The 21,190-nt window shown below is 41.1% G+C and overlaps 2 protein-coding genes and 1 non-coding gene across 11 annotated transcripts in view; 2 read left to right on the top strand and 1 right to left on the bottom strand.

Moving 5' to 3' along the window:
* The first annotated feature begins 651 nt into the window (after positions 1 to 651).
* On the top strand, positions 652 to 4,602 carry RPL30 (ribosomal protein L30). Its single transcript, XM_074554652.1, has 5 exons — positions 652 to 780; positions 878 to 927; positions 1,816 to 1,961; positions 3,052 to 3,182; positions 4,434 to 4,602. Exons 2-5 carry the CDS (start codon positions 907 to 909, stop codon positions 4,481 to 4,483), a joined length of 348 nt encoding a protein of 115 aa, XP_074410753.1. The 5' UTR covers positions 652 to 780; positions 878 to 906; the 3' UTR covers positions 4,484 to 4,602.
* On the top strand, positions 4,061 to 4,195 carry LOC113458934 (small nucleolar RNA SNORA72). The gene has a single exon (XR_003379695.1). It is a non-coding gene; the product is annotated as a small nucleolar RNA SNORA72 (small nucleolar RNA).
* A 1,413-nt stretch (positions 4,603 to 6,015) lies between the features above and the next one.
* MATN2 (matrilin 2) overlaps positions 6,016 to 21,190 on the bottom strand; it is a 65,421-nt gene continuing 50,246 nt past the window's right edge. Inside the window, exons 14-26 of one of the 9 annotated variants that reach the window (XM_074554604.1) lie at positions 18,707 to 18,829; positions 18,490 to 18,612; positions 18,274 to 18,396; positions 17,984 to 18,106; positions 17,662 to 17,784; positions 17,400 to 17,522; positions 17,112 to 17,234; positions 14,735 to 15,148; positions 14,097 to 14,249; positions 10,071 to 10,142; positions 9,468 to 9,572; positions 9,136 to 9,231; positions 6,016 to 6,386 (exon numbers count right to left, since the gene is read on the bottom strand). In XM_074554604.1, the coding sequence (XP_074410705.1) occupies positions 6,334 to 6,386; positions 9,136 to 9,231; positions 9,468 to 9,572; positions 10,071 to 10,142; positions 14,097 to 14,249; positions 14,735 to 15,148; positions 17,112 to 17,234; positions 17,400 to 17,522; positions 17,662 to 17,784; positions 17,984 to 18,106; positions 18,274 to 18,396; positions 18,490 to 18,612; positions 18,707 to 18,829 (1,754 nt within the window). In that variant the 3' untranslated portion in view covers positions 6,016 to 6,333. The remainder of the gene's footprint in view (positions 6,387 to 9,135; positions 9,232 to 9,467; positions 9,573 to 10,070; positions 10,143 to 14,096; positions 14,250 to 14,734; positions 15,149 to 17,111; positions 17,235 to 17,399; positions 17,523 to 17,661; positions 17,785 to 17,983; positions 18,107 to 18,273; positions 18,397 to 18,489; positions 18,613 to 18,706; positions 18,830 to 21,190) is intronic. The other 8 variants (XM_074554639.1, XM_074554630.1, XM_074554596.1 and 5 more) reach the window with 8 other exon arrangements.

Genomic DNA, 21,190 nt, shown 5'->3' on the forward strand with positions numbered 1-21,190 from the left:
GAGAGAGTAGTTTTACATTAGATATTGGGAAGAAGCCCTTTACTGTGAGGGTGGCGAAGACATTGGTAGAGGTGCTAGGGACACAGCCCGACCCTGTGAGGTATTCAAGGCCAGGTGGCATGGGGCTCTGAGCAAGCTGGTTTAGCAGAAGATGGCATGGCAGCGGGGCTGGAACTAGGTCAGCTTCAAGGTCCCTAGCAATCCAGGCCATTCCGTGATTCCATGATGGAAGGCTCTGGCCGCTACGGCTCTTCCGCATCAGCTCCTGAAGCCTCCCGCGAGGCTGTGATGCGTAACATGCGTTAATGCCCCTCTGCGGAACGAGGTAAGTGGTAGGCATGGGAAAGGGCGGGAGCCGGCCCCGCCGCCGAGCCGGCCCCGCCGCCGAGCCGGCCCCGCCGCCGAGCCGGCCCCGCCGCCGAGCCGGCCCCGCCGCCGAGCCGGCCCCGCCGCCGAGCCGGCCCCGCCGCCGAGCCGGCCCCGCCGCCGAGCCGGCCCCGCCGCCGAGCCGGCCGCGCCCACACGCCCCAAGCGCCGTCTCTCGTTCAGCCAGGCCACGCCCATATTCATTCAAGACCCGCCCACACACAGTATAGCCCCGCCCACCCCGGACAAGGCCCCGCCCCTCCCTGGGCCGCCGCCGTCGTTCGGGCGCATTGGCAGCCGTGGGGCGGGGCGTGGTGTGCACGGCTCTCGCGAGAGCTGCCGCGGTCTTCGCGCGGTGCTTGCCGGGCGCTCTTTCCTTTCTGGCGGCCCGGCCATCTTGGCGGCGCGTCTGCGGTGAGCGGGGCCGGGCCGGGGGCGCGGGGGCCGCTGCGGGCGCTGCGGGCGCTGCTGCCGGGTTCTGACCGCTCCCCTCCATCCCCCTGTGTTCCAGGTACCGCCCGAGCCGCGCGAGGCAGCAACATGGTGGCCGCCAAGAAGACGGTGAGTGAGAGCGGGGCCGCGCCGGGCGCACGTGGTGGCGGAGCGGCCGGGCAGCGCCCTGGTGCGCGGGGGGACCCCGGCGGGGCCTGCCTTGGGGGCCGGGGGTACTGGGGGGCCCCTGGGCACGGCCCATAGCGGCCCTCGGAGCTCGGGCCGTGCCCTCCTGCCACTGGCCGCGCCCTGGGCCGCCTCCCGCTGCGCTCGGTGTCCTCGGGTCCCTCCGTGCGATGTCCCGGGGGCTTGCAGAGCTCCTGAGCTGGCTGTAGGGAGGGAGAGGTGGTGCCGAGGGGCTCCTAGTGCGGGTGGAGTTCAGGTTTTGCCTTTCCTGCCATGTTCTGGCCTTTCTCTTACAGTGGCTCTGACAGATCTGAGTTTCTTGGTCAGTGGTGGTGATTTCGTCCGTCAGATGCGCCTGACCTGTTGTCATGAGCATCACGCTCCGCTGTTGTAATATCAGTTCGATATCGCACAGAATTCCTTCTTTCTGCTGCTCCATGTAGCGTTGTCAGTGTGAGCCCTGGAGAGAGACAGGCTCTGAACCTGGCTTAGATTTGCAAAGCCTTGACAAGAGCTTGTCAAATACATGCAGTTGTCACTTATTTATGTAGATAGCAACAACAATAGTGAGATGTATTTTTGAGATGCATTTTTCTATTGAGGGATGTGGGGATAAGAAAGAACTTTCTGAACTTGTGAAAACACAGTATCAGCAATGTCCCTGTCTATGAGTTTTCTTATACTGTGGTGAGTGACTGGCCTTTCCTATTCCATGTTTCAGATTGTAGGGAGATTATGAAAAGTGCACATATTTGAAATTTCTCTATTGTGTTCTCCATTGTTTTGAAAAGTGTGAAGTAACACAATAACACTTCTCTACATCTTTTTCAGAAAAAGTCCCTGGAGTCCATCAACTCCAGGCTTCAGCTGGTTATGAAAAGTGGCAAATATGTGCTTGGGTACAAACAAACTCTGAAAATGATTCGTCAGGGCAAAGCCAAGTTGGTCATCCTCGCCAACAACTGTCCTGCTTTGAGGTAAGCAGATGTGGGAGAAAACAATTCCGAGATGGGCTCTTTGTACAAATGCAGTTTGTGCTTCGTGCTAATTGCTCCAGAGACTTCATACAGAGGGCTTTGCTGGCATGTTCTAGAGTGCTCTGAAATTTGTTTGGTAATTTGCTGTGTAATGATTTCAAGTCTAGAAGTGTTGAAATTCTTCCTGGTGTTTTTCTGGCTTTCTGATTCAAGGAGTTTACACTAGAGAAAGTCTTGGAAGCTTTTCACACTTGATAGCGTTCACTAAGAGTGTAATGGGGCTGAATTCCTATGTTTTTCCAAAAGTAGTATATTGGAAAATCATTTTATAGCTAGAAAAACTGATAACAGATTTAAAATATTTGAAGCACTTTGCCAAAGTTAGTTATAAATTTGGGGTCCTGGCCAGTGAAACTGATTTTTTGAGAATGTAATTTTTACTAGTATCATGATGTTTTCCTCATTGAATACCTGGGCCCTTACTGTTGTTGAGGGATATTGACAGGCTCAAGACAATGTCAGTGCACAACCCAGAAATCAGATACTTGAGAAATAGCAAGACTGTTGCAGTGAGTGGCAATCCCCAATATTAGTGGGGATCTGAAAATGGTTGGGAAACAGTACTGACTGCTAGACTCTCCTAGTGGAAGTCGAAAGAGGGGGCAGCATAGGTGGACTTTTTGTTTTAAATTAAAATACATGGTTCCTTTCGCAGCTGCAACACCGGTGCCTCTCTGTTCAGCATCTGGTCGCCACTGGCCATCAACATTAACTCTTAGTTTATGCACTTTGGCACCTAAAGAAAGGCCTTCCAGAGGTCTGCAGGTGCTGAGTCCTTCTATCATGTAGAAATGAGCCTGAGTAGGAGCAGCCTGAAGGGTTTGTTGTTGCAAACCTTCAGCAGACATGTAAATAAAGGTTCCTGAGCCACAAGCGTGGAGTGATGCTGCCTCACAAGAAACAGTTGTGTTTCTCTGGGTGGGAAGGAAAAGTTAAGGGTTAAGTGTGGTAGGAGTTAAAGCTGCTCTCTCTGTATTGCAGTTGTCAGAATTGTTTGTGGTCCTGTTAACACCCAGTTTTTGGATTTCAGAAAATCAGAGATCGAGTACTACGCTATGCTTGCTAAGACTGGTGTCCATCATTATAGTGGGAACAACATTGAGTTGGGCACAGCGTGTGGAAAATACTACAGAGTGTGCACACTGGCCATCATTGACCCAGGTAATTCCTTCCTGCAGTGTAGAGGCCAAATGAGGAGGTGTCTGTGGATCCTCCCTTCTCCTGTGAGTCGCAGCACTGAGCACGGAATGAGCAGGAGTGATGACACACTTGACTGCATTTTTCCATCAAGTTTAACACTTAAAATTTTTGCTGACCAAGATCCTGTTCTTTTGTGAGTCCAGGGTTCTCAGAACCTGGAAGCACTGCTGCATCTCTTGCACATAACTCTTTTACTGCTGAGCCCTGTGAGCATTTTGTCTGCTTGTCAGTCTGTAGGGAGGTTTTGGTGTCTGGGAAGCAACTGTATGGGACCTGTTTCTGAACCCATCAGCTAGGGCAGACTGCACAACATACTGTTTACAACAGCCCTGTTTGACTGTTCTTAGTCTGAGACAAAGGGTTGTGACTTGTCCTGCTTCCCAGAATAGTATATAGAAAAATAACCAACGGGCAGGTGGGTATTCATCAAGGGAACGAGAATCATGTTAAGTGCTTCATTTTAAAACTACATTTGTATGTAATTACTATGGTTTGGTAACAGTGTTTGTCCCAGAGAGTTGCTCAGATTCCTTATATAGAATGCTAAGTAGGTGACTTCCCATCCTCTTTCCAGAATGTTTTAAGAGAAGAGTCAATCCCCTGTTCTGTTTGTTGACCAGAATGCATACATATAGGTTTAATGATTCCTGTAATGACTTTAACCAGCTCTTCCCCAAGTCACAATGAATGATTTGAATTTCCTACTGCTTCAGGAAACTTTATTTAGCTTGCTTGTATTCAAATAGTAGCTGTAAACTTAATTGTCAAAATGTCACTTTCAGGTTTGGTTTTGGGTGGGGTGGGAGCTGTAAGTCAGTCCCAATGCTCTGGAGCTGACAATGCGAATATTCTCGCTGTCCTGATATCTCTGTGATCAGGGGAGGCTAGACATTCGCTAGAGTAAAACTATGCATTGTGTCCTCCAGGACTAGATTACTGTTTTAGTCCTGGCTTTGTAAATGCTGGTGACAGGTGTGTAATTATTGGAAAATACTGTGCTTGGATTAGAAAAACACAGTTAAAAGTATTCTTATCGTCAATTTTAACAAAATTATTTGCTTTTTTCCTGAGCAGACTGTCTGTTTTTTTAGGTTGTTTTCTTTTTCTAGAATCACTGTGGTGATTTTATGAGTAGAGGGTTTTTCTCTTACTTTTATTCCTAAAATCATCTTCCCATGAGTCCTCTTCTAACCATACATTTTTGTTTTACAGGTGACTCTGACATCATTAGAAGCATGCCAGAACAAACCAGTGAGAAGTAAATGCTGTAAAGGTGTTATTTCTACAATAAAACTGGTTACAGATCTCTTTTAAAGAAAAATTTGTATTATACTTTTGTTGGTTTTAGGGAACAAACTATATAAATGAAGATTCATTACCACTGCTGTGCTTCTTGTTCTGTTAGAAATAACCTTCACATGGCAAAATTTGCTGTTCTTTCTGTGGGCATTTTGGATCTTAAGAGGTAAGTGAAGCAAGGCTCGATGATGGCAAGTATGGTGCCAAATCCCAACGGGCTGGGGCTCCTTTAGTGTTTGCTTTTGGAGTGCTAATGCAAACAACAAGCCGTAATGTAAGGAACAGTAGCAAATTTGGGATGTTGGTGGGGAACCCCAAGGGTTTACTTATGTTAAATATTTCACACTGTTTTTACCAAGTGAAATCAAGTAGAATGTGCGTCAGTTCCTTTGTCTTTTCCATCCAAGAGTACATACCTGTAAAAGGACAAACAGGGTATAGCTTCTTCTAGATGTGTAGTATAGGCTTTCAGTAAGATACCAGTTAACTTCACAAAGCTGTTTTTAAATCAGTAGCCTTTTTTTTTTTTTTTTTTAGTTTTCTGAAGATACTGGAGACAGATGAGCAGGTGTTCTCAAGGCAATTGCTGAGAATGTCAGTATCTTGGAGATTTGTGACTGTTTTGTTTGAGACCATGACTGCAGGATGTTCCTTATTACTAGGGATTGTTAATTGAGGTGGCAGTGATTTTCTGACATGGTAAAAACAAACACCTAATGAAAATCAGGATGTACCTGTAACCCCGCAGAATTCCACAGTATGCCAAAGCATGAGGTATCTTTCAAAGCTTGCTATTGTATATCCACATACACTCACCAGCTTGTCTGACATCAGTTAATCACTTAAGTTTTGCTGCAACTACTTCTGTTATAAAGTGAATGAAGTTTGGTGTTTCCATTTGGAGATAGTCAAGAGGCAAACTCTGAGGTGTGTCAGAGCAAAGGAGGAAGTGCTGGTATATTTACCTATTAAACCACAGATCTGGATGAGTTGCAGTCAAGGGAAGGGAGTGAGACTTGTAGACACTTAGGGTGGCCAGAATAGAAGCAGTTTGTTTGGTTTTGTTTGTGTTTTAGTGTTTGACAGGTGTGCAGCTAGCTGAATTAACCAAGTAATATTTTCAGAATTAATATACTACTTGCATTCAGGAAAGTTAGAGAATCAGTGAATACTGACAAAAGGACAGCAGGGAGAAGTTGGGTAGTGTAGACATAAGGAAAAGGTTTTGAAACTTCAAGTTGTGATGCCCTGATAACCCAGCAGACTTCTCACTTTGATAATTTAATTCCATTACGGTTTAAACACAAATGTGTAACTACATTTTTACTTCCTACTGATTCCAGTAGTAACTTGTTTGAAGAATCCAAGTCAAGCCTAATGGCTGTGAATGCTGTCTCACTTGTTCTCTGTATGTCTGTACATAGAACTATATATATACACAATCTGTGTGCTTAAAATACTAGGAGTGGAGGAGGGAAATACAGAAAAGCAAGTCAAATTCATACCCTAAAAATACTTCAAAACATGGAGGTTTCATTTCAAAAAATAACACCATTTTATTATTTTGCATAGCTTATTTCAGTTTGTTCTGCTTAATTAGAACTTCTGCTAGTTACTAAATTGTTTATATAAAATTATCAGCATTTCTTATCTGCAATCAATGCAAGACAACACATGGCATATGAATGCAAGGATCCAGAATATTTTCAACTTCAGACACAAAGATGTTATTTTTTTTGAACCAGTTTAAGAAAATAGCTCTGACAAGTTTGTATGTATAAATATACAGTGTAGGATACACTTCAAATTCTCATCAGTATTTTAGTCTGTTTTCCAAGTCTTCCATTCTCTTTGTCATTTCTTCCAGTAGATAAAAGTTAAGGAAAGAGAGCTACTGATGAAATGCATTAAAAAGTCAGCTACCTGATTGCTATGGTCCATAAACATTCTCGTTTCTCCTCTTAGAATCCCAGTAGTTTCTCATAAAATATTCCTTTATTTTCTTCTGATTTGATCAGCTGAGTTGAGAAAGCTGTGTGAAGCCCCATTACTTAACAGGTTTACCTTGACATGGATTTCAGACTGTAGCTTATTAAAAAGGCTGGTTCTACAAATTGATTGCTTTTCTCCATTTTAAAGTGAGGGTAAATATTTATCTAGTTAATGCTGTTTAAAAATGTTTCACTTAATCATGTGGAAAACTGCACATAACTGGCAGTAGATTATAGAACTGTGGGGCTCTGAGACCCCAGTAAGAATGTCTGCTCCTCATGTGTTCCTGTCCACAGTTGTGGCAGTGGTTTCCAGACAAATGTGGAATAGAGAACAACAAACTCCATGGGATCTAGGGCTGGTTCCAGTTACAGTAAGAAGCTGTAGCAATACAAAGTAGTGTACAGTATCCCTTTCCTGATAAGCACTTCCAGTTGGCAGGAATGCTGTCTCCTGCAGGAAGATGTTGGACCGGTACTGTTTACTTCAGCCTCTCTGAGTGCTATGGAAAGGCTGCGGCCAGGGGAAGCTGAGAGGAAGAGGAGGCCTAGCATCAAGTGAGATCTGAAGTCACTGAGATCTACCTCAAAAGGATGAATTTGCTGCACCCCACTCCTTGCTTGTTTGACTAGAGTCGTGATTTCAACATTTTAACATCTTGCACAAGGGAAAATGGAGAACTGGGCATATAAATTGGGATCTTTGACACATTGCTGTTTGGAATTTTTAGGGCAGACAGGCAAATAGAATTTGGCCTCTTGAGATTGGCCAGAACAGCTACATTCTGTCTATGTTACTGTCCCCCTCATTGTCAGCAGGGAAACCTCTTGCTAGTAAAGAGCAAGGGTGGATATCCTGCTTTTGTGGGTGTTCAGTCTGCCTGGACATTGGGTTTGGTAATTGCTCATCTGTCTGCTGTGGCAAGGTTACTCTGCATAGGAGCGCCATGTGAACTGCATTTTCTTCAGCCATATTCTCAAGAGTTCACAGAGGCAAAGTTGAAACAGTGAAACTGCACTCAGCTTACTGATAAAAGTTAATGTAGCTGGACATCAAACAGTTTGGATTGGTCCCTCTGAATTTGTTTTGTGTAACTGGAGCTACTTTTGTAGCCAGTTTGCCCCCACCCCCCAGATCTCTGGACTAGCCAGCAGTCTGCAGTTACCAAGGACTAGTGTAGCACCTCATACCTGACCTGCTCTTGAGATAAGGCAGAGAAATTAGGTTTGTAATAAAGAGGAAACTGGATGGTTCATACTCTTCTAAACAGTGGCTGCACAGTGCTCTGAGGAAGTGCTTAGCACTATTCCTATCAAAATTTCTAGTCTCTGGTTCAGTGTTGACAGGTTTTCCATTACCTTGAGCCATTGGAGTAAAAATCACAGTTGCCTGCTCAAGTGGCAAAGCAAAAAAGCACACGTTGCTAAGCTTCTAAGCTTAGTAACTAAATTCATTGAGTAAGCTCAGAGCTCCTCACAGCCCACTGCAGGAGATTGTGGTAAAGAGCTTCTGAAGGGGCAAGAATTGATCTCCTTCCTTGTTAGCATGCAGGCTGGAATGCTGCATGTCATGTAACACTTAAGGATGTGGGAAAGAACCTAGAAGTTTTTCTCCCAAGTTGTTAGAAGTCCTGTCACAACAGTATGTGTGTTGATGAGCATTTGAAGCACCTAGCAATAACCTTACAGGATGGCTTTCTCCTCTTTTATGAAATCTGCTTTGCATGGAGTAATTTAATCAAGTGATTAGAACATAATTCCTTAAAGTGTCTGCCATGTTCTGCATCAGGTTACCAGCCATGGAGGGCTCTGCTTGCCTCCCTCTGCACTGACAGTTCACAGTGTGAAGCTGTTCCTGCCTAGGAAGCACAGTGATGAGCTGTTGGGATCACTGCACTCTTCTGTGCAGAGAGTAAGTGCTTACTGCTCTTGCACACAGTTACACAAGTAGAAGATGTGATGTTTTGTTAGCGTTTATTTGATCAGAAGCAGCTTTCATGAATTTGCTGCATAAATAGTGCACAATGAGTTGTATTGCCAGTTTGCTGCTGTTTTCTGAGATGTGGATTTGCAGGCAGGGTAAAGGCTGCTGCACTAGCAGCTCCCTTGAAATAGACTGAGTGGCAGAAGCTAGTGATCTGCATTTCGCTAACTTCTATCTGCATTTCTTTTAATGCAAGATTAACCAAACCTGAGTCCTCTGATTTCCTCCTATCTAGATTATGGTTTTAAATGACTCACTGCATATGTGCCTCACCAAGGAGTTCAGCAGGGAAACCTGTAGTCTGTAAATGCTATTTCAGTAGCATCTGAAGAAGTAACAAAAGCAAAGCATGTTAGTATTGAATTTGACCAGTTGTTTCTTTGCTGTTCCTGAAAGTGTTTACTGTAAGGAGTTATTAAAATTCAAGATCCTTGTTAATATTTTTGTTCCTTTTATGAAGAAGAAGCAGATTAAAAGTTAAAGGCTTTGCTCATTGGCAACTATTACGTAGTTTAGATTTTCATAACAATAAACTGTTTTTAGCTATGGAGGCAGTTTAGACTTGATCTGAAAACATGTAGTTTGTTTTAACCTGCCTTTCTTATCTTACCTGTAAGAAGCAGTTACTCAGAAAGGATATATCGCTGGGTGAGTTTTCTTACTTCACTGGTTGCGTAGTTCTGGAATGTCACAAGGTTTTCACATTTGCACTGGTCATTGTCTTTTGAGGCTTTTGCTGAAAAAGAGAAACAAGTATAGGCCAAATGCTGAATAAATTGAATAGGATGGGGAGGAAATGACAAGGCATTATGAATGCAGAGCAGGTTTATTACAGCTGCCTGTTCTCAAAAAGGTGAACATCCCAAGGAACACCCTGAGGCAGATTCTGTTGGTACTGGAAGACAGTACAGAATATGTAGTCTTCCATGTTCAAAGAACAGTGGGTTGTTCTAAACAAAGGTACTCAATTACCTGTTGTTGAGTGGATGTGACTGTCTTCAAAAAGATACTTGTGATGTACTGCAAGATGTGGACAGTCAATGACATCTGTGATGGCTATTGTGGTTGATTCAGGTCCTGCAGGAAACCCCCCCCAACACTCTAAAAATCAGACCCACTAAATTATAATTTCTTTTTCTACTTGCATGCACTGAGTTCTCCTTAATTAGTAGGTAATTCAATCATTCAAAGAAAGGATTAGGGATACAAAGCTATGAAGGAACCAGGCTGTTAGGCTGTATTTACTGTATACATAAGTTGTGGGTTGCAAAACTGAAAGGGAATTGTGAAGGTTCCTGTGAAAAACAGAAGTGATTGAAAGCTGAACATGCTTTAGGTGTGAAGCCCAGTGTTGAAATACAAGCTTCCCCATGAAGTATTTCATTCAGATGATGTAAGAAGCATGCAGCCATGCTTTTGTTACAGTGAATCTCCATTTTTCACATTGCAGAGTGACTCGGAGGGGCGAAGAGGCAGGGACATGGGATAAACCATTTTAGCTGAATTGTGAGAGTTCTCTACAGAAGGCAGCATAAAAAGGCAGCAGGAGAGGACACTTGAGTTAAAACAGCCAACCTGAAGGCTGTGGACCAGTCCTATGAAGCCTCCCAGATGATGCATCCTGCTGGTGAGGTGACTCTCTCAAGGCTGTTAGACAGAAATTTCCAAAGGAAATGATATCACAAAAGAGCAATAAAAATGTTCACGTTCCCCACAACTGATGTTTCTTGCCAGTAGCTTGATATTTGTCTCTCATAACACATGGAGAATGCCTCATACCTGTGCAATTTAGAAGAGGTCCAGTGTTGAAACTCCACAATTTGCCCTTCAGCTCAGACTTTTAGAATAACTCCTCCAAAACCAAAGTGATTATTTAATAATAGTGAAGCAATCTGAAATGACAGCAATCTACTTTGTGTCCTACAATGAAATTCTTTCATGTTTCATTATCATCCATCATCCTTTGGGGTGAACTGAATAAGAACATTGCTTGGAGAAAGAAAAAGTTTCTTCCTGTCCTTCAGTTTTTTGCTTTATAATGGGAAACCTTGATCAGGGAGTTGGGAGTTTTTAGGTGAGAAGGGTGCAGCAGAGTCTATTTGATACACTACAGGCAAAAAATACACGTTTTTAATTCATGAAGCACAGCCTTTAAAATGTAAGGATTTATTTCAGAGTTCATACCCAGATCTTTTCAGTCAAGAGATGGAGAGGAAACAGAAACCTGTTGGGAGGCAGAACGGCCGCCATTGTGTGCCCTGCCCGTTTCTTGCCGCCAGAGGGCAGCGTGGAGGCGGCTGCGGTTCCTTAGGCACGGGTCCTTCCCTAGGAAATGAACACTTCACCTTCCACTGACTCCGGGCCCTTCATGGCCCAGATGGGCTGAAGAGCATGTATTTATCAACTGCACGTGACCGATGATGCCAGGGTGATGGAGCATTTGGGACACAGCCTCTCCTCTGGAAGCCAGAGCCCCTTCCCTAAAAGTGAATGCATGGGGGTAAAAGGTGACAGTGCAAACTCGCACCATATGCCATGAAGATGCAGTAGGAAGGTGGAAGATGCTTCTGTGACATCCAGGTTTGCTATAACTATTGGAGTCCCTGCTGGTTTAGTCAGTTTTGACAGATGCATAATAATATACAGCTATGCTAAGTTGCACTGGAAAGGAGATGAGGCCCTTTTGAGTGGAGGTTGAAAGTACTGAGCATGAATATCAGGGAAGAACAGATGAGTGGTTGAATAAGGAGACCAGAGATCAAGCAGGAGAACTACAACATTTATACAGAGCGCTGTAGATAACTCAGTCTGCATGAGAACCAGCTGCTGGAAGGAACTCAGATTTTGGAGAAGATTTCAGGGCAGAGAGGTGTGGGATGAGATCACAAGGGAATGAAACGAACGAGAAACAGAGTCTAGCTAAAGAATGATCAAATGGGAACAAGGATGTTGAAGATTTCTGTTGTAGGAGCAATGGAGAAGGTAAGATGAATTTTGAGTGTTTGACCCTGGGTAATGACTTGCTCTAGAAGTTGTTCAGGAGCTGCAAGCTAATGAGGGGCTTGTTTAGGAAGGGCAGAGGAACTGACCTGAAATGTTTGAGCTTTGGACGCTGGGCTGGTATGGATATGTAATTAGGGACAGAAAAATGACAGATGCACTGGTAGAGGTGTGGCAGGAGGTCTCCAGTTTGGAATAGCAATTGGGCACTTAAGAAACTTCTCTTCAGGCTTGAAGAATAGTTGGGGCTCTAAGATTTCTGATCTCGTTGCCTCTGTGAAGCTGAATAAACACACAAGTAGTGACAGAGGCTGATCACCCTGAATCCCTTGGTGAAGTCAGTGCAATGAATAAATTTGCTGGGGAACAATGCTGAAATTGGATGTTGATTTTTAGTGTTCTGTTTTGTAAAAAAAACACAAGTAATTTGTTAGGAGGAGCCTGTGAGAGTGTCATCAAAAGCAGAATCTGAATATTTGCTGAACTGAAAACTATCCACAATTTGGAAGGAGAACAGAATGTTAACCAGCTGGCTGCTGAGTACTGTCATCTGATCAGGGCTGGGGTCTTGTGACAAAAATAGTATATGACCATGTAATTAAAAGCTCCCACAATGCACATGCCCAGGACTGAAGCTGCAATCATATTGAGTGTGTATTATGTATGACATTGCTGGAGCCTCGTTAGTGCTTCCAGTCAGATGAGAAATTAACATGAACCAAGGCAGTGAATGGGAACCTTCCAACTGAATTCCTTTTAATAAGAGGCAATAGGGAAAAAAAACCCCTCCTTTTTTGCCTTTACTACTGGTCATCAAGAATAATTAATAGTAATCAGCAGCTATTTTACAAGGCAGATGCTTTCTTGCAGAATAAAAGAAAAAAGCCTAACCCTCAAAGAAACATTTGGAGAACTTCTACTTTAGCTGGAAACATGCAGTGCATCCACAGCTGGGATTAGGGATGAGAGGCTCTGCATCTCCTACTGTCCTCACAAGGTGCAGCCTCAGAAGACCTCAGCTAAGGACCAAAGCTGGAGTAAAGACAAAAGTCATTGCTATTGCAAAGGAGGAGAAAAACTGCGCTGTATACAACAGAAGGAATTAAAAAAAAGAACTTTTAGATTATGTAACAGGTTTGGAGGCAGAATTTCTGGTGGAGTGAGTTGATGAGTAATAGGTAGTTCTGGAGCGTCCAGAAAAACCAGGCTGGTCAGTCCTCAGTTGACAGGTGTGAGGCATTCATTGCCTGTTGTTGAGACAGGGGCAGGCCAGAAGCTGAAGCACCAGTGCTGCCCAGTTACTGGAGGTATAGACAAGAAACTGCCACAAAGGGGCAGGATTTACTTATTTTTTAATATTTTAAATAATGTAGTTGAAAGGAAAAAAAATGTGGTTGCTAACCACTATTGTGGGTACCTGAAGGATGCATTTCCATCCACGAGCTCTGGGGTTTGCTGGTCAGTGAGAGTTATTATACTGGGGTTTGCTAATGAGTCAGAATTATTGTTCTGGCTGCCAGATAGTTTGGGGTTTGGCTTCTCCAAAAGCTTTTAAGATGACATGCTGTCATTGGAAGATTGTCTGCCTAATAAGGTTAATTGAACTGACTTTGTTTTATGTTTTCATTTAGTATTTCAGAAAGATGAAACTAGGACTTCTTAGGACTGAAGGACAAAGAGTATGCAAGCTAAGAAACATCCTCAAAGTCTTTTTTACAGATTCTTTCTTGAGATCTGTATAAAGAAATGTCCTGCAGCTAATTTTATACAATAATGTAAAAGAAAAGAAAAAAAAAAGGCAACATCTGTTTTGATTTAATTTCAAGAAAAACAACCAGATAAAATCTAGTGAAAATTAAATAATCTTGCACAATTCTAGTCTTATGACAAACATCATTCCATGTGTTGTTTCTGAATTTTGCTTCAGGTACCAGTTTGAATGTGCCAAAAAATACTGAGTCTTGGAAATGTGTGAGTGGGAGAGATACGCTGTCCTCTCTCTGGCTCCATAGCTTTCATCTCAGCTCAGATTCCCCCTTCCCCTTGCAAAACTTCATCTGGGAATGTTTATATAAAAGCTGTTTGTTCCTGAGTGAAGAAGGGTGCTTTCTGAAACAAACCTTCCACATTTGTGTAGCAAAACTCAGAGCTTGTGCAAAACTGACATCCACTCTTTGTAGCTGTGAATGGATGTTCAATGAACTATTTTTAGTCTATAAATACACACTACAGGTCTTGATTTATTTTGCTGTGTTTTAGGTTTTTGCTGCTGGTCTTAGGATTTTTTTAAAATTCTCATTAATGTATTACAAATCCATGATTATTTTCCCACATTCCCAATGAAATAGATCATGTTTATTTGGTGGAGTGGGGTTCATTGCATGGTTAACTTAACCAGAGAAAAAGAAAAGAGAAGAAGCGATTAATTCTTCTAGGCGTAGAATTGTACATGTTATGCAACGTTCATGAAAATAAAGGGAAGATAATTTACCCAGTGATTGATTATCAGTACATATTCTTCATGTATTAAAGAGTAGAAAAATCCAAAGAGCAAAACACCTGAAAACATTTACTTCTATAAGGAAAATGGAATTTTGTTACCTTCACAGATTTGGGCTCTTAGCTCTTCACTTATGTCCTCCAGAGCTGTGAAATCCTCAGCATAGAAGAGATGTTTATATGATGGCTCAGAAGCAATTTCCAGCAGTTCTTCCTCAATTGCTTTTCCTATTCCAATGGCATAGATGATTATACCTGGATTCAAAAGAAATTGCACATACTTATTATTTCAGCAGTTCTAACTCTAAGCACTTGTTCGTCCATGAAAGGAAAATAAGAGAGAAAGGGAGAGCCCAAGAAATGTATATTATATGTAACTTTAAAATCAGTGAAGAGGCTTAATATGTTGTAATTACTGGGAGATTTGCAGAAACTCTCATTTGCTGTAATTTGACATACAGTTTTTCTGTTAAAGAGATGACACGTGCCTGACACTACTGATAGTAAATGGTTCCAGAAAGCAGCCTACTGTGGGGAGGATGCACATGCCTGGCAGCAAAGGCCCTTGTGAACACAAAGATCTGATGTGCAGGACAGCGGCCACTGTCACCGTACTGGCCACACTGCTTTGGCAAACGCTCTCTTGGTTAGACATCCAAACTGTTACTACATCTTATTCCTAACAACATTTGCCTTTTAGAATGAGACAATAAAAACATTGACACCAAACTTGCACTTACCACGCTGCTTTGCTCTGGTAGCCCACTCAGATACTTCATCCTGGGCCCGCCCATCCGTAAACACAATGGAGATTCGAGGCACGTTTGCTGAGAATGGTCTTGCTCCTTCTGTCTCTGTGAAACTTCTCTCAGACATTTGCCTCAGTGCCAGTCCTGTCATGGAACCTCTGCCCATGTATTTCATTTGTGACACAGCTTTCTTCATGTCTTTGGCTGAGCTGAACTGCTTTAATGTAAACTCTGTACGAACCTCAGTGGAATACTGAAGCAAACCAACTCGAGCAGCTTTGGGTGAAATCTCAAGTGTATCCAAGATTCCTGAGACAAATTGTTTTACAATTTCAAAATTATCCTCTCCAAGACTTTTTGATCCATCAATCACAAACACCAGGTCAATTGGGCCTTCAGTGCATCCTGTGAAAAGAGCAGCAGAGTGTACAGATCAAGAAAAAAGTCCACAAGATTGGGAAAGGGATCTGGATACCCTGGCAAAAATTCAGGAATCATCTAAAGTACCCTGTTCCTGGCTCGTCTTACTGTGCCAATGTGTCTGAAGATGTTGTGTACAGTCTGTCTCAAAAGCTAAAAGTGGGCCAATGACTAAGAATTTAACAAAATTATAACTACTACTATAACTCAGCAAATATTTACTGACATAAATTCTGCTTTGCAGAATACTACACCTGTTAAAAATGCTTCAACAATCAGCAAATGTTTAGAATTTCTCTTTAGTGGAGAGAACTGAAGAACATAGAGTTGCCATCATTTTCTTCCAGAGATAAGCCTGTATACTAAGCTTGCATTTGTCAAATTTGTCAGCACTAAGAGACATGGAAGAGAATCACTGAACATGCATTAGTGTTACAGGCGTTACAACCATACAGCACTACTACTAGCGTTACAACTATTTAATTATTGAGAGAATCAGAATTGTCAAGATAAGGGGGTTTTTGCTTGTAAGTGTCTACCAATTTTGTAATTAGAAGACCTATGTATTGCTGCTGTATTTCTGGTTGACCCATTAGAGCTGGGAGTTTGTCAGAAGACAGGCAAATTTGTAAAATTTGTATTTCTCATACTTTTTGGCATATGCACATGCAAAAATCAAAGTAGTTTGTAGGGCATCAATAACAAGGTTAGGGATTTTAGAGATTGGAGAATGTCTTCCAAGCTGCAGACTGCTTCTGCCAGGTGAGTTGTCTTGTTTTGTTTTGTTTTGTTTTGTTTTAAATTCTGGAGAGGAATTGCCTTCAGCAGGCAGAGATTAGTGTGCTTTGTGCAAAGGCTAGCTGTAGGGCTCCAATTGGAGCTAGTTCCTATTGGATCAATGTAGCTTCCAGGGAAAATATGCCATACTAAGGAATGTAAGATTTGCTTCTTAGTCTGGACCAAATAAACTTTGACCTCCACTCATCTTTCATCCTTGTACAGGCATAATGCTGTAAGCACTACACAAAAGAGAATTATTCAGCAGAAATTACTCTGTAGAAATTACTGGAGATGTTTGTTACCAAGTCAAAGTACGAATAACGGATTTTCAGCTTTAAAGTCTGGACTTCTCTTCTTAGGAAATACCTATTTTTAAACTGCTCAAGAAATCCTTCTTGCAGTCATCTGAGAAAAAGGCACCTCACACGTACTAAGGTGATGAAAATGCAATTAATATACATATCAGAACCACCTCAATACCACTGCATGAGTCAAGAAAGGGCAGCATGGTGCATGGTGTCAGTTAAGATCGAGAACAGCCAGAACTTGTTACTGTTCTAATCACAGTCTCCTCAACTAAAGCATCCATTTTTGGCAGAATAAATGTTTTTACTGAATTCCAGTAGAACTTCTCCTCCAAGTATTAAGAGATGATGAGATAAATAGATGTTATGTTGGAAGATAAGCAAATAAAATTAATGAGATTTAAAAATATAGTACATAAAGATAAAAGACCCAGAGTATATGAACCTGATTAAAATGTACATTCCTTGGTAATAAGATTCCCTTTTGGCTTTTCCCTGAGGTTTCAAAAGAATTATTATTGTACTAAAACAACTCTTCCAAATTTGATAGATTTTTGTATAGGAGAGCATCAAGTTAATTGTTTGAGACATTTTCTGCCACACACATAAGCCCTGGGCTTTCAAATATTATATTATGTTTGAAATGAGAGGCTGTGGCAGTATTCAAAGCCAAGCTATATTTGGCTTGGAGACACCTGGTCTAGTAGAAAGTGCCCTTGCCATCAGCAGGGAGATTAACTAAGTGATCTTTAATAAGGTTCCTCCAACCCAGACCATTCTATGATTCTATAATTTTTTTGAAGGGAGGTAAATTAATTTTAGAAATAAAAGAACCAAATGCTTTCTAAATAAAATATACTTACTTCTGCATGTTTTCTGGTCCTCTTTTAGTACATATCCCTCCTGGCATTTGCAGATATAGGAATCACCATTATTAACACAAGCATATTCACAACCATGGTCAACTGATTTGCAGACATCTTTACCTAGGAAAAATTGAAGTATTTTTCTGTATTCTATTTAACATTTTATAAATCCAAAGACCCCAGACATGGTATCTGAAGAACATATGACAAAGGAGTACAATATCTTTGTTGATTTATGTAGCAATGCCAGAGAAGAGGGGCTGACAGACACAATGAGTTACTTACTTCGACATGTCCTCCCATCTTGTCTCAGGACAAAGCCCTCACGGCACTGACAGCTGTATGAGTTGTTAGTATTAATGCACACATGTTCACAGCCATGGTCAATGGATTTACACAGGTCTTTATCTGAGAATTGTTAAGAGAATCCCCTTATTAGACCATTTCTCTAATATAAAACTGTCATGAACAAGCTTTGAGTGAAAGTAAGTCTGTATTTCTTTTAATACTGAAAAACATATTCCCCATAGAAGTTTCAGCTACTCACTCCTGCATGTTTTCCTGTCTCGCCTCAATATAAATCCCTTGTGACACTGACACATGTATGAATCTCCAGTTGGAACACAGACATGTTCACAACCATGGGTGACTGTTTTGCAGACATTTTTACCTTGGAATAATGAAAATTGTATTTAGCACAGTTAGCTAAGTAAATAAATTTCACAAAATATAAAAAATTTGGCTATGATTTGCTATGAAGGAGCTCACATTAAGCTGATTCTATAATAAAGACACAAATGACACACTACTGTTGCATAGTGTGTTTCATTAACAGATCACGAAGTACAAAACAAGATTAAATAACTTACTCCTGCAAGTTTTTCCATCTTCTCTCAGTATGAAGTCTTCATGACACTTGCAGACATAGGAATCACCAGTATTAACACAAATATGCTCACAGCTGTGGTCGACTGAGTTGCAAACATCTTTATCTGAGAAAAGTGGATGGGGTTTGTGAGGTGAGGCTTGTTGGGAGAGACAGTATCTTTTTTAAAGCAGCCCAAATAGTTGGAAATCACGAACATACATGTGTGCACTCACACCCACAACAATTGAAGGCCTCAAATAAAAACATACTTTTATAGCTCAGGCTACTCACATCTACATGTCTTGCCATCTTCCTTCAGTATGAATTCTTCATGACACTGGCAGATGTAGGAATCCTCAGTATTCACACAAACTTGTTCACAGCCATGGTCAACTGAGTTGCAAATGTCCTTGTCTGCAAACAGGAGAGTTGGTAGTCAGCACACATCAGCAGAGGCCTTCATTACTGAATGTGTAATTCATCCAATTAAGTTCCTGAGCTGCTTACTTCTGCAGGTTTTCCCATCTTCTCTCAGCAGGAACCCATCATGGCATTTGCAGGTATATGAATCACCAGAATTAACACAAACATGTTCACATCCATGGTTGACTGATTTGCAAAGATCTTTATCTGAAAACAGATGACAGCTTTTGCTGGTTAGCCCACTTCTACACAAGCACGAGCTGCAGATAAAGAGTATGTTGAGTAATATCAGACTACTTACTTGTGCAAGTTTTTCCATCTTCTCTTAGCTGGAATCCCTCCTGGCACTTACAAACAAATGAATCACCAGCACTAGCACACACATGTTCACAGCCATGGTTGACTGATTTGCAAATATCCTTGCCTGGGAATAGTTAGATAATATTTATGTGGCTTGTTAGTTAATTTTTTTTTTTTAATAAATACATCAACTGGGGGATCAATCCCATGAGCAAAAAGAGATGGAAGCTTGCAAACTGAAAGCAAATCTCTCTCTCACTAGTTAAATGATGGACATCTTAGCTTACATTGAGTATCTATTCTTTATCATCTGACCAGAATTTCATGGTTTGGAAGACCTCCAACTGAAAATAAACCATTTTAGGATTAATCTGACTAGATTAAGGAGGAGGAGTTTACGTTAAGAGCACCAAGAGGGAAATGGGGGAATAATTTAGTACAGTCATTTATCATAAATGCATACTGGTAAAAACAAAACTAAGAAAAACACCACAGGACATGATTTAACCATAAGTCTTGACATCCTTATATCAGTGCCAAGAGTCTGCGTAAACAAAATCTGAAAGGACAGGAACTACTTATATAAGACAATAAACAAAATCTAACTGAAAATTGATGCGAGGACTTGTATGACTGCAATGTTAAACCACTTGGTTAAAACCTCTTCAAAAAGGATAGATGGGGAGAAAGTGCAGAAGAAAGTGAAGCCATCTATCAGCTTTCCCTTTTTCTTCTTCATGCCAAACACGAGAATTATCAGTTTCTAATGGAGAACTACCTTTACACAAAAAGTGGCCTCCTGAGAGCCAAGTTCAATTTGACTCTTGAGGTTTGTGTCTTTAGAAGAACTTCAACCTGAGGCAAATTTCTTGGGGTTTCCTGCTACCAAAAGAAAAACTTCAAAAGCTACTACATAAGACAATATTCTAACTCAAAAATAATTATATTTAAGACATGGCAATCTAAACAAGATCTGGTCATAGTGGGTAAGGGAGAAATTATAATTTAAGTAAAAATTAGCATCTGCTTATACACAGCTGTGCACAACTCAGAAACATTTGTTTATAAACAATAAAATACAAACCAGCAGCAGACATGGTTATTACGCCAGAAGGATAAATTTTATATAGCTGAAAGTAAGCATGAGCCAGACTATGTTGGGATGCAAGAGGGAAATAATAATAGTAATAAAAACTATCAATGATTGCACTATTTAAGGTTATTTTACTAGACACCCCCAAAAAATGTAGTCTCATAATCTAAAAAGACTGCCAGGCTAGTTAAAAATCTAGAAATTGAAGTTGAAAACAGCTATAAGATTTGAAAAATGACTGAAAGAGAGGAACATTCACAGTATTTACAGAATGGGAAAAAAGTAGGAATTTGAAACACTGAAATAATAAGATGAAGGAGAAGGGGGTGAATGGCCAACCAAATAAAGGGTAGTATGAGTACATTATTTAGATACTATTAGGAACAAAAAGCATTTTAACAATGTATTATTAATTAATGGACAGAAAAGTAGAACTGCTAATCTTCATGCAGAAATATTAAACATTTTGGTGTATTCAGATCTGAACCTATGAAAGATTACTGATGACCTTGTTGGAGTGAAGAGTTTCACTCTGTGTGAAGTAGGTGACACAGCATCTACCTAACAAACACACACACTCATTTTTGAATAAGAAACTCCAGATAACTTGCACCAGAGAGTTGCAAAAGAGGTTTCTGAAGAATATCATTGATGCCTAATGTTAATTTTCAGGAACTCCTAGAACTCTGAGGAAGCCCCAAAACACTGAGTTGTCTCCATTCTCAGTGTATGTATACACACTGAAAAAGTAGTATGGTTGCATATGGTTTAAAAAGATGAGTAGTTCACTGTAAGCCTGCCAGACTGACATTTATCTGAATTAAAATAATGCAACAGATAACATGGAACTTGAGTCAGAGTAAAATCAAAGAAAGAGGACTAATATCAATCAATTTGGTGTTATGGAAAAATTAATCCTGGAAAAACTAAATAAATGTCTTTCTTAATTGATGATGAGTCTGGTTTTTAAAGTTTATGCTGTTCATACAATGGAGCATTCAAAATGGCAGCAGTCTTGGTACTATTTTGATTAAAGAAACAGACTACAGAATCAACATTATATGGATTAACACTGGCTAGAAAGGGTTTCAGAACCAATTAAAAATGAGCAACCTTCAAGTAACTTTCTTTCCAAGAATTTGCTTTGCTTCTCTACTACTTAATATTTTTATGGACAGCCCAGAATAAGACGCATAATAATCACTAATAAAGTTTGTAGATTACTCCATTTCTGAGAGAATAGCAAATAAATATAAAGCAGCTGCTGATATAAGGTAACATGAATCTTTTTGGAAAACATCAAATCATATGTATTTTAAAACAGCCAGAATTAAGGATATGCATTTAGAAACAAGGAATGAAGGCTGTACTTACAGCCTTAAGGACATGGGA

Source organism: Zonotrichia albicollis, chromosome 1 (assembly GCF_047830755.1).
Source record: "Zonotrichia albicollis isolate bZonAlb1 chromosome 1, bZonAlb1.hap1, whole genome shotgun sequence".
Lineage (NCBI taxonomy): Eukaryota > Metazoa > Chordata > Aves > Passeriformes > Passerellidae > Zonotrichia > Zonotrichia albicollis.

Coding starts and splice junctions, on each gene's coding strand:
- RPL30 (XM_074554652.1), top strand. CDS start 907: ATGGTGGCCGCCAAGAAGACG. Junction 928..1,815: donor TGGTGGCCGCCAAGAAGACG/GTGAGTGAGAGC, acceptor CATCTTTTTCAG/AAAAAGTCCCTGGAGTCCAT. Junction 1,962..3,051: donor AACAACTGTCCTGCTTTGAG/GTAAGCAGATGT, acceptor TTTGGATTTCAG/AAAATCAGAGATCGAGTACT.